At 35.5% G+C, this 13,618-nt stretch overlaps 1 protein-coding gene across 6 annotated transcripts in view; it reads right to left on the reverse strand.

The window, feature by feature from the left end:
• The window catches only part of NRXN1 (neurexin 1), a 632,749-nt gene that overhangs the window by 44,054 nt on the left and 575,077 nt on the right, over positions 1-13,618 (reverse strand). For 4 of the 6 annotated variants that reach the window (XM_053459665.1, XM_053459664.1, XM_053459667.1 and 1 more), the window contains 2 exons: positions 5,323-5,412; positions 3,737-4,053 (listed from right to left, as the gene is read on the reverse strand). In XM_053459665.1, the coding sequence (XP_053315640.1) occupies positions 3,737-4,053; positions 5,323-5,412 (407 nt within the window). The remainder of the gene's footprint in view (positions 1-3,736; positions 4,054-5,322; positions 5,413-13,618) is intronic. The other 2 variants (XM_053459669.1, XM_053459668.1) reach the window with 1 other exon arrangement.

Genomic DNA, 13,618 nt, shown 5'->3' on the forward strand with positions numbered 1-13,618 from the left:
ACTGGAAGAGAGACATTAACTGGGAGGAATAATAATCATATATGGGAACTCTTAAGAGGTTTTTTGCCCTAATCTCAGGGGGAAGGAGTCGATTCTCAGAGTCACACAGTCTGGAACGGACTCCTCGCTATTCCATACGGCTGTGATGCATAAGACTCCCAATTAGTGCTTTTTCTATCAGTATGCTATGGTTGATATCCCTGCTTGAATGCAAGTGACTCAATTAAGTGTATATTTTAATAATGACAAGTCAAGGTTTCAAAGAGCACTGGTATGTCATCTGGTTAACTAATTTGGAGAGTCACTACATAAAATCTCTGGGCTATTAAAGGGTTACTATTTCAATCCTCTAAGGGTCAGCTAAATAAGAAAGTTTCCAGGTAATACAATAATAATCATGGAGACGCTGAACAAAGAGATTAATATAGCAGCTCCATTGGCTCACAAATAAGATGTATATATACTGTATGTATATGTGTATATATATATATATATATATATATATATATGTAATATTTTAATATCTATCTATCTATATATATCATTACCCATATTTATTCTGTAGATAAAGCTGTAAAAGGATTTGTGTTCAATCTATTGCAGGAAAGAGCTAAATACACACAATCTCCAAAAATTAGTTAATCCTGTGGATAAACTGGCAGTTGAAATATCCTGAAAGATGCTGAGATAACCCAGGTAAGGTCAGTGATGAAATAACTAGAATCCACTCATTATTTATTAGTTTTATTTTTAAGCTGAGCACTGTATCAAGAAAAGGTGTCTGTATAAAATATAAATGTGGCAGGCAGGCTGGATAAGAATAATATATGCTCGAAGCAAAATACATTTTTTATGAGCAGCCTTTTTTTAACCCCTTAATGACAAAGCCTGTACATTGTTTTCAATGGGTTTAGGGACCACCCCATTGTCCTTAAGGGGTTAATTGTGCGATGCTGTAAATGTTTGGGAGGGGTAACCAATATATGCACACCTGGGAACTTTCTGGCTCTGGCTACCCAGAGCCCTTCCTTGCAGGATGCAGTTAGGAGGGTCCCGCTGATGTTGCGGGTGGTCCCAGTGATGTCATTGGGCAGTCTCACTGAAGTTGCGGGAAACACGCAATTATTGGAGGGGGAGTGGTGTGAACCGCAATGCTGCTCCCGCGACCCGGAGATTCTCGTAGTGACCCAGAGAAGCAGCGCTTTACCCAGAGCCACTCGGCAAAATTTTAAGAGTCCCCAGGTATTAATATATGACTGAGTTCCATGATACATATCCTCAGTGTCTCCAGAAGAAGTTAATTGGTAAACCTGATTAAATCGGAATAACAACACTTTGGATTTTTTCACTTTTTACAACTTTGCAGACAGATTTTATGCATACTCCCTCTTTATTCTTCACCAGCCTACTGTGGACCCCTAACTAAAAGGATAACTGCACCTCCACTTATAAGAGACACCGTCCAACAAGTATGCAACAGAAGCATTGCTCCTCACTGTCACTAAATTAATGGAAATAAGTAACGTGGTAGCAAGTGAACTGCTGAATAAAACTTGCCAAAATATAGAATAACACCTCTGCTAAACTTACCACTAAAAGTTGGCTTTTTTTCACCTACTTCTGCGGTAATGCCAATAGAAGTAATAAAAAAAGCAAAAATGGCTGAAACCTGCGGTGTTCTGATGATACATGGCACACAGCACCACCTCACATGCTGCATGATGTTACTTAACATATATGTCAACATGTTACTTTCCACTCGTTTTTTGAGATGGGCAAAAAAAAAAAATTTCCCGGCTGTGCTGCTGGATACTGACTATTCTATCAAGTTTAATACGGTCCCTTAACATGATATATATTTTAACCTTATAAGTAATACAAAAGTTAACAAAATCTATACGGAGGTCACCTTGATAAAAGAATAAAAACGCCTTCCTTGAAAGTGAAATTAAGTGAAAGTGACTATATTGTGCTTCTTGGATGCCTGTCTTTATTCTATTTAGGTTACGGGGCACAAACCAAGGCTGTCGTGAGAATATTTTGATGAATGTTCTTCAAAGTCACTGCTTCAGCATAAACAGAAATGCATCTTTCACCCATATTTTGCCCTCAAGATTTACCAACCACACATAGCTTTTCAATTGGAAATGGAACCAGATTAATTCTGCTTGGCCAAAAATCTGTTTGCATTGTTCCAAAACATGCAATGCCCCCAGGGTATATCGCAATTGCTATTTAAGTGTCTCTGTGTTATCAGTGAAAGCTCCATTTGATTGAGGAAAACAAAACACCATGACAATCTTTTTTTTTGGTGGAATAGCAGCCATTCTTTGTGAGCCGTTTATTGAAACTATCTGCAACAACCGACAGCTAGGCCTGCTCTGGCTCGCATTGAATATCAAGTCTGGACTGGATCATGAATTAATAAGTATTATGCATCGTATAATTAGAAAATTACAGCACATAGTACTGTACATTAAAACACAACTATCCCTGTACAAATAACATCGTGTCGGGCTCTTACTGAGACCATTTATCTGGTAATGATAAAGGGTCTCGGTCATAGCCCTGAACACCGATGTAATTCGTGAATTGGATGAAAAGATTGGATTTTGTTCCCTGATTTAGGAGTCCCGTGAGTGTGCTTCATCTCTTGGACACACATATATATTATATATAGTTATAGATATCTAAAGGGATGGCAACAATATATATATATATATATATATATATATATATATATAGAGAGAGAGAGAGATAGATAGGTAGATAGATAGAGATAGATATTAATATTATAAATATATATATTGTTGCCTTCCCTTTAAATATAAAGGATGCAAAACCTATGCAGTTAACATCAAATAGACTACTAAGTGTTAATGGTAGTGCCCAAATTCTGGGGTCCTTACTGAATTTCTGTAAACAAAGCGTTTTAATGTGCGCACAGTGCATTTGTTCTAATAATACACATTTGCAAAGGAATGTTTTCTCTTGTTACACAGATAAACTCCATTAAGCACCAGAAACATAATGGGCTCCGAGGCCAGAGCAGACCTTGGTTAATATCCTTATAAGCAGATTATTAATTATAGTAAATAAAGCACATTTTGAGGTCCACTTGGAAAGGACTATCCGCACATGTAAAAAAGGGTTTTTTTTCTACTTCCACTAAAGATCTTGAGGAATGCACTTCACAATTTATATTTACCCATTTTTAGCACGATTCTGCACTGCTTCTATTAAGACTGGGTGCTTAATATACATCCATGGTAAATGTGTTGTGTTCCCAGTAAAATTATATTAATTACAATTAAATTAAACATAAACTTGAAAATTATATGGATGCTTTGTTATCTAATTTACCACTTTCTGTCTCTAATAGTTGTGCAGTAAAATCTGTTGTGGTAGGAATACACAGTATTATTGAGAATTGAAAAAAGAACATACATTACAATAGATATAATACAATCAAAGTTATACATTTACCTGCAACTATTGTCTTTGGTTAAAAATAAACACATTAAATACATTAATTTAATTAATTGCTATTTAAAAAAAAGAAATCCAAATATGTGTTGCTAGAAATGGTCCTCTATGAGGAACATTCATAAATCCACATGCATGTGTGTACATTTAGCTTTTACACGTATAAATATACATTAAAACAATATAACAATGCAGAAGAAATGCTTACAGATCATTAAAAAGAACTGAAACATAACCGAAATGTACTAACCTGACCAACAGGTTCTCTTGTAGGTGTCTTTGACTTTCTAGGGCTAGTAGCCAGTGTTGTTGTAGTTTCCATAATCGATGTGGACATCTCTGACTGCATAGCCGTGGCAGTGGACTCGGTGGTCATAGATGAAGGCACTTCTCCGACAAGTTTCACGTTCCCCTCAATCACAATGTTAGGATCGCTTTCAGCTGCCATGTTGAGAACTTTCAAGCCGTTGTAGTAAAGGCCAGCGAGCTGGCCTTGAAATGGTTGGCCTCGCTCCTTCCCTCCAATTTTAATTGTCGCTTGGCTATTGAAGATTGTGAGTTGACGCCCTGTGAAAAAATATTACATACATGCGAAAATGTTGATTGTGAACTCTATATTCTTGAAGGATGATCAACAGATTTCATGGAGTGAATAATGACAATAAATTATAAGGTTGAACTTAGGCTCATAATTCATTGCTTATAATGAAATGACTGTGATATGCATATTTATCAGTGATGATTTGTATTCTTCAATGACTTGCTTTGCTTAAAAGCCAATCAGGGATATTGATTGAATTATTCTATATTCTAATAGTATTAGCGATTGCTTTCATTGTTAACATCACAATGACTTGTATTCAAAGATGAGTGGTTGACATGCGTCATTATAATTATAGACGGATCCATTGTGGGTATAATATGTTTATTTTGAATATTTCTTTTAAGCCACAATGGGAAAAGTATTTGTAGACTTGGATAGTCTTGATCAATCAGCTCATATAATTTGTATTTGAATGTTTGTTCCCATGATATAATGTTCATTTTTACGATCCATAGAGGAAACAAACCCATTGTTATCTTTAGGACACAAAATAGCATTGATTGGCATTTAGCAAAACTATCTATTTGTTGTTTTCAGATGAAAAGGCGATTTCAGTAATGATACACATACCAATGTAAATTTGTAGAACAATTTAACTAAACAAAAAAAAAAAAGCCTCAAACATTACAAGTATTATAAATATCACAAATTCATTTTTAAGCAGATTTGTTTCTGCACATGAGAAGCATGCACATAATTTTTAAATTCTGGTTTTGATTAAGGTTTTCTAAAAAAAAAAAAAAGAAAAACCTTCAAAGGGTGCAAATGTTAAAGGGACTTCATTTGATTGGCAATTCATATTGCCCACTATTTAGAATACCCGTGGTTTAATCCAATATTTTTTCAAGACCATAAGAAAGATATGAAAACTACATATATTTTAGTTAATAATTTAGATGCTGGAACAGGAAATGAATATCTATGAATGATTTAGAATGTTTGGTTAAAGTTATCTATGAGTTGCCTTCATAGATTGAGTTAGTGGTTGCATTTACAGTCCCTTTAACCTTACGTTAACAGGGTACGATTATTAAACATCTGATGTTTCTAAAAAGATATGTAAATTATTAGACATTGTATGCATATATTACTGTCTACATTTTACAGTTTTAAATGTTTTTAATTTAGTTTTACTGATAATTTAGTTTATAGGTTTATTAGCGTTCCAATCAAATGCTATTTGGTTATGTTCAAATTATTTTTATTTGAAGTTTTAATCAATGTTTTTTTACCTTTGTCGAGTAGCCAATCATCAACTACTCGACCAAGTCGATATGGAATTCGCTGTCTAGCAATCGCCAGGCGTTCGTTATCATTGTTTCCTTTAAAGTTTAAAGAGACATTTCATTGGTTAAAATCTGTAAGGTCAAAGGTTAAAAGTTAATACTTAAAGCTTGAGCTATACAGTTGCCACATGACTTTTTGAAATTTGGATTTTTAAAAAATTGTACCTACAACATATCAATGTTTCAGACTTTTCATTCATTCATTTATTTTATTTTAGCAAACAAAATTATTCCTATGTTAATTGAAAATTAGAATTCTGCACTTGAATTAGGTTATTAAAATTAAGTTAATAGACACACCCCAAAAACATATTTAAGCATCAGATAGTGCCTTTACAAGAAATCAGTGTTTTTGGTATTTGTTATTATCTAGTTAAACATGTTCGGATGTCACATATTTAATTTTTCCGGATACATCCAACATCTTAATCCAGGTTAGTCATTTATGAAAGGTCACAGATCTTAATACAGTCTTTGGATGTTGTTACTATCAGTGCATCCATGTAAAGTAGAACTGACAAAGCTAATTGCTAGTGAGAAAAAAGGAATTTTCATCCACAAGATTCAAAAAATCACATGGGACAAATGCATCGCACGTTGTATGAAATCAAAAGAAAAATTGTATCGCGGTTGACTGTCATGGAATAAGGATTTGACAAAAGGTATTTCAGTAGCATTTTGATATTGATCTAGTTCAATCGTTCTTGTTAATTGAACATTCCAAATGTGACACTGTTCTTCTGAAATCTTTAAATTTAGAGGTGCTTGTTTATAAGTATGAGCAGGGATAAAGGCATCAAAAGCAACTCTCAAGCATTACAATACACCGAGAAACACACATTACACAATAGATTCAATGACATTGGTTTTTTTCCTGCTAATTTATCATGTGTAACCTCTTCAAAAAACATATTTCACTTGAAAACAATCTTTTTGAATAGTTTGAAGAAAGACTCTGTGAATGCTTAGAGATGTTATTGCCCCAATTACAACAGTAACCATAATTTAAACAATAAATACATGGTCAGTCGGCATACCTTTTCTTCGTCATCTAAGACAAATTCCTTACTTTAGGACTGACTGATCAAGAATATCTTTTAACCCTTTAGTACTGAAGGATTACCATACAACCCATAACCAAGATAATCCGGTGGGGTAAAATCTTGAGGAAGTCAAACACAAAATTGAAAACAATTATGAAATATACCTTTTCATCAAGTTATGACTTGAGAAAGGACAGAAAAGACAGAAAAAGACAACAGCAAAGGACTACGCGGTTATTTTTATACCATATTCTCATTAAGATGTTCAATAGAGAAGAACTTTGAAATTCTTGGAAAAAACGTCAGTGCCCTACTTTTTGGAAACACTGCAAACCAAGGGCTTTGTGCTGTCAAATATGACATAAACTACCATAGAGTTTTTGCTTTGTGGGTCAAAAAAAAAAAATTCATACATTAAAATTAAGTTTTAAACATTGTGAAAAGCTACACAAGTGAAATATGGTTTTATCCAGATAAAAAAGCCCACAATGTTTTAATAAAAAATAACAAAAAACAATGCATCCGATAAATTTGATGGGAAGGTACTTAAGCATTCAGTGGATTTCAATACGTGAATACCAGTGTGAATTTGGCCCGTTTTTTTCCAAAAATGCAAGTTCCAAGTAAAACCTGGCTTGGGTCCTAGTGACATGAAAAGAAATGCAACCTGAAATTTATCATTTGGGTCCTTTCATTTCCAGACTGATGTCATGAAATTACCATTACAAATGAAGCCCTAGTTGGACGTCTATAGGAGAAGGATTGTGCGTTAATCTGTATGTTAGATTTCTTTCCAGTGCTACTGATATTCCTAAGGGAATAGTTTTGATTGGAATGACAGAACAAGAATGTTAGGTCTCATGCCATTTATTACACATCACTCACGCAATTATTTCTCTCCATTGGGGTTAAGCTTTGATTGAAATATGCTCATGAAATCAAAGGGAAGGGCGAGATAGTGTACTTTCCAAGAGAACATCAGAAAAACTAGATTTCCATTAGCATCATTTTTAGTGGTATATAGTATATCATAAATAGCAAACTTTTAATAAAATACTTGACACAAACGCAATTTTAAAAATTACACTAGTAAACATTAAGTGAAAAATTAAGTCAATTTAAATGCAACCAAATGATAAGGTAATAGAAACTAATATGGTGATTTTATATCAAAGGAAAAGTATGCTTTGAAATATTGTAAAAAAAACACAAAATTGTACTATATATTAACCGATCCCTGGAAAATACTTAACTACGAATAATTGGTTAAATGTCTGTTCCTATAAAGAAAAATATACATGCTCATAGTTATGCTGTAAGATTTCATTTAAAGGAAGGGTTTTTTAAGACAATATCACTATGCTAACTTTCACCACCCTCACCACCATCTGTTTAATGACGCACACCTATACTATTATTATTACGAGTACAAACTAACAGAGAAAGCAGTGCTATTAAGAATAATAATAACATGCTATATTTATCTAGTTGCGGTGATACCTAAGCAAAAAAGAATGAAGCACTGAGGGCCACATACTGACATGGAGTTCGATATGTTCTTGTTTGAGTACAAGTGATGTAACCAATGTGCTCAGGTTTGGTTATCCTAAAATCCTGGCCTCGATATAAACATCAGATACAATTAACTGTTCTTGGCACTTGCTTACGTACACGTCTGACTACCCTGGAGTACCTCCGTCTCTGCTTTTCTTGGGACAGAGCCTAGCATATGTGGGCTGAGTTACGAAGCATGCCAGCTTTAATGACCATTTATGTAGAAATTGTATGAAAGCGGGGAGACAAAGGACATTAAAGTTTGGGGTATTCAGGGCAAAAAATATCTATTCCCTGCATCAAGGGGTTTACAGACTGGTCAAACCCCAAAGATCACCCAGATATCACTGTTATACAATCTGTTCACTCTGTGCTGTATGTATTCTACAGTTAAAAGGCAAAAATCCAATCCTGAACATGTCTCTAGAACACACAGTTGGCTCCAAAGGGGTTAAAGTAAAAAAAAAAATACAACTTTTTTGTTTTTAAGGCGCATGGTGATTTTTTTTCCATTTATATCTTTTTATCTTAAAAGATGTGTAGTTAGTCTGAAAATTGTGGTTATTTTGCAAGTGCAGTAGTTGACCAAAATCTCAAATATAAGGAACGTCTCTGATGTATTTATTCCTTTTTTATGTGAATTGTAATGGGAATAAAATAACCCTGGAAAATTAGACAATGTTCCATGTATTGTTTCAACGTATTTGTTTTTCTGGATTAACGTGGATTTATAGACAAAATTAATCCTAATAAAAAAAACATCTTTGAAAGGGATCGTGCTTATTTATGATATTATCCATCAAAGAAGTGCACCGCACTAGACAGACAAAGAGCAACACAATATACAGATTAAACTGTTTGCACTCATTTTGTTTAAATACAATATTTTTGTAAGGCGTCTGTGCTGGCAAATGGTTTAACACTCTGGTGACCAGTAGGTTACATAATGCATTGGTTGTCAATCTATTGAGAAACCTACCGGCTTTGGAAGGGTTAAGGCAATATTCATGCACGTCAGTGTTAATATACAAGCAAGCGACAGATGTGCATAAAGCCTAATAGAAGACATATATTTGTTGTCCAGCAGGAATCATCTTGACTGGTAAGGCAATAAGAAAATAAAACCCAATTCCTGTCAAAATTTGTAGCGTGATATTGCTTGCATTCACTGCATTATAAGTAAGTTCATTCCCTCGCTTGCGAAAACAAGGCCCATTTAGAGACTTTCTAATATACGTAACAAGTTATATGGATTGCAGCAAAATATTACATCAATATATACGTAGAAGATACATAAGCTAGTAGAAAGAGGTTTTAACCTCTTTATGTGGCGTTAAAAATATCTTAGGCATTAAAGTTGAGAGGAATTTGGCTGAAGGCATCTGTCTATCAGACAGGAAGTGTGTGTACGCCGGCCATAAATAAAGTTTCATTAGCTTGAAAGGCATTCCTAAATTTAATAATAAGAAAAAAGATTGGTGCACAGGGTCAATAGTACATAATGAACTTATTAAAACGCTGTTTTTTGTTTACTGGGAAACTAGACGTTGTATCGATCATACCGCGCTAAAGTCTGGGATTAAAATGAAGGGACGACAGCATGTGAGACAGTTACAAGAAAAGTTAGGCTGTTACAGCTTCTTTCTTGGTAACTCAGCAGCACAGCATATTATATGGGAGCCAGGAAAAAAAGTGGGGAAAAGGTCAAACTGTTCAATTCAATCTTTTTGTAAGCCCGACAAAAGAAGTCAATCATTTTTTTTTTTATCATAACTTATTACTAGAAGGTCAGATTGGACCGCTATAAAGTGCATTTCCTTCATTTGAAAAGTTATTACGCTGCCCTGCTAAAATGCAATTTATTCTTGGTGCGTATAGAATTGCAAAGAGTCATTTCAATGGTTATCATAGGTGGGTATAAAATATGCTATGAAAAGTTACTTCATCTAGCTACATATAACCATTATATGAAATCCATATTTTCTTTGTTTCACATGTTCATGTTAAGCAGATCTATAATTACCTTGGGTGCTGCCCTAGGACTGACCTGGCCGCCACTGGTGCACTAGATTATGACATCATATCCCTGCGCTCCATGACTTAAAGGCGCAAAAATCTCCCTTGTAATTAACCTATTTAACAGCGGGATACCATGGAAGGAATGGCGCCCTCCTGGACTTGCCACCCTAGGCCTTGGACTAGTCAGTCTAGGTCAGGATCTAGCTACGGGTAAAAGATGAGCATGTGGAACGTGTTTGTTATAATGAGACAGAACTCTTAGAGGGTCTTTTTTGATTCTTCCGTGGCCAAGGAACGATCCAATCAAAACATGCATAAGTCTATGTCTATATGTCTTTAATCTCTCCCAAAAAACCTACTCTACATTATACAGACTGCCTGCTAATACCATCTGTTTTTAATTAATGCTGTGTCCTTCTTTGTCCTCGCAAGAAATAAACCTTTATAAAAGACTTCGAATTTCCTTTATCACTGCCCACAGGGAGTCTTGAATATTCCTAAAAAAGGGAAGATCTAATTTTTCTACAGCACTCTCACAAAATAAGAGTCTTTTCTAGAAAAATGAGGGACACGATTATTATAGAAATTATATTTTTTCTATAATTATATATATATATATATATATATATATATATATATATATCTCCCAGTCTCTCTCTTTCAAAAAAGAAATAGAGAAACATTACACTCCAGCTTGTATTTCAGCATGATATCATCCCCAAGGAACTAATTTGCGCATTAATACAATTCTATACTAGTAGAATATTAAATATTACCATATGGAAACAACATTTGCAAGTGTTTGCCTATAATTTGAAATAACATAATTATTAAAATTAAAAATATAATTTAAAATATGATGAAATAAGATACATGAAGTTTAATTTTAAACATTAAGATTTTTTTTTACGTTAAGGCTGCTATGCCAAAAACTTTTAAGAGATTCATATTCGGAAATGTTAAAAACTATTGGGAGCTGCATATTCCTTTCTGGTCCTTACTATCATATCATCAGCAAGTACAGGCTGGAAGCAAGGACTGTATTTGGGGAATAAAGTCAGCTAGAAGACTAAGCAATCTTTATTTCGCTTTGATGGTTATCTTTAACACTATGGGATCTATTCAATAAAGGCAGAGTTGACAAGGAGAGCTGTGGTTTCAACTTGCTGACTTTGTAATACGTAACAAAGGCCAAACACTGGCAAGGCTCTAGAGAAAAAGATTTGATATGACCCAGTATAATGGTAATTAGAAGAAATCTCACCGAATTAACTATACATTATACAGGGCCAATCTCTTCCTGCAGCAGAAGCTCACTGGGGAAGACCCTTCATGATGTATAATGAAGTCAAGGAGCTGAAACACAGCTCTCCTGCCAGATTAATTTTTGGATTTTGCATTTTTACATTTAAACAACTATTATTTTCTTTTTCTACAGAACCTTAGTAGTTTCACAGCAGAAACGGACACGCATAACACAATTTTTTATTGTATTACTTAAGAAGAGTAATTTAAAAAGAATGAAGGTAAAGTGTACGTAAGAAAAATATGCACATATAATTATAATGTTTATGTGTGCATATCTGTTCATACATTTTACCTTAACTCGGTTTAAATGAGAGAGGAATGTGCAGCTAAAATATGTTGTAAATATATGTGCATATTTTATCTTTAATATATTTCACCTTAGTTTCATTCATATGACTCTCTCTAAGAAAAATATGTAGTAATAATAGTAAACTTTATTATTAAACGTTATATATTGTTATATTAAATACAAGGATAAGATGGCCAGTACTAGCTTTTATAAAATGATTTGTGATTAGGGTCTTTACACAGTATTGAGAATTATATGTGTTGTTTCATTTGAAAACTAATCTAGCCTTTAGTAGCCACAACCTGTAAGACTTCAGCTTAATGCCTAGAACTGGAAATCCCGTTTTGACACTACCGTGTTTCCCCGAAAGTAAGACAGTGTCTTACTTTCTTTTTATCCCTAAAAGCCCCACTATGTCTTACTTTCGGGGTATGTCTTATATTGGGAAAAAATTGAGAGTGATGGGAGTTATGATGTACTTTTAGAGCATAATTAGATCATGAAAAAGACATTGGAAATGGTACAGCATAACACCCATCACTCTCACACACTTACCAATCAACACACCTACCAATCCACACGTATACCAATCCACACACATATACACCAATCCACACGTATACACAAATCCACACACATATACACTAATCCACACACATATACCAATCCACACACATATACACCAATCCACACACATATACACCAATCCACACACATATACACCAATCCACACGTATACACAAATCCACACACATATACACTAATCCACACACATATACCAATCCACACACATATACACCAATCCACACACATATACACCAATCCACACACATATACACCAATCCACACACACATATACACCAATCCACACACACATATACACCAATCCACACACACATATACACCAATCCACACACACATATACACCAATCCACACACACATATACACCAATCCACACACATATACACCAATCCACTCTCACTTAATGCTTTCCTACCTTTCCTTTCTTCTTTCAGCTTCTTTTCCTCCTCTTCGCTCCTCTTCTTCAGTTCTGTCTTCTTCCTGGTTCAGAGGGCACGGACAGCGGTGGGCGCGGCTTCAGTGTTGTGCGCCGGGATCTGACAAGAAACCCCGGCGCACAACAGCTGTTGCCGCGCAGATCACAAGGGAGCGGTATCGGAGGTCATTAACAGACCTCCGGCTCCCTTGAGTGATTTTAAGCCGGGTTGAACCCGGCTTAAAATCACTCAAGGGAGCCGGAGGTCTGTTAAAGACCTCCGATACCGCTCCCTTGCGAGCCTGCTCCTCCAGCGGCGGACATTACTGTCCGTCTCTGGAGGGGTGCCGGGTGCTGCAGGTTGGCACCCCCTGGAGTGTGGCGCCCTGTGCGGTCGCACACCCCAAAGGTCGGCCCTGCTCTAAGGGGCCGGCCTTAGGGGTCTGCGGCCGCACAGGGTTTAAATAAAAACATCGGGGGTTTTTTTCAACTTTATTTAACATCCTCCATGTTAAATAAAGTTAAAAAAACTTTATTTAACATCCTCCATGTTAAATAAAGTTTTTTTTAACTTTATTTAACATGGAGGATGTTAAATAAAGTTAAAAAAAAAACCCCGATGTTTTAATTTAAATCCTGTGCGGCCGCAGACACGTAAGGCCGGCCTTGGTGGGGACTTCCCGGCCCCTTAGAGTGGCGGACCCGGCAAATCCCCCGTGTTTCCCCGAAAGTAAGACATATGTCTTACTTTCGGGGTACGGCTTATATTAGCTGACCCCTCTGAAACTCCCGATACGTCTTACAATCGGGGGTGTCTTACTATCGGGGAAACACGGTAGTTCCGAACCTGTCCCGGTCGTATCTCTTTTTATACTATAAATGTTATGCATCGTTACTCAAAGGTCAACAGCGGCAGAACAATGAGGTGTCTTTTTGGAAGTTGTCTTATAAGCAAAACACCAGAGGCATGAGTACTGATAACAAATGGCATTTCAAGGGAAAATATGTTCCATGTCATAAAAGCAGTGGCG

This window comes from Spea bombifrons, chromosome 3 (assembly GCF_027358695.1).
Source record: "Spea bombifrons isolate aSpeBom1 chromosome 3, aSpeBom1.2.pri, whole genome shotgun sequence".
Classification (NCBI taxonomy): Eukaryota; Metazoa; Chordata; class Amphibia; order Anura; family Pelobatidae; genus Spea; species Spea bombifrons.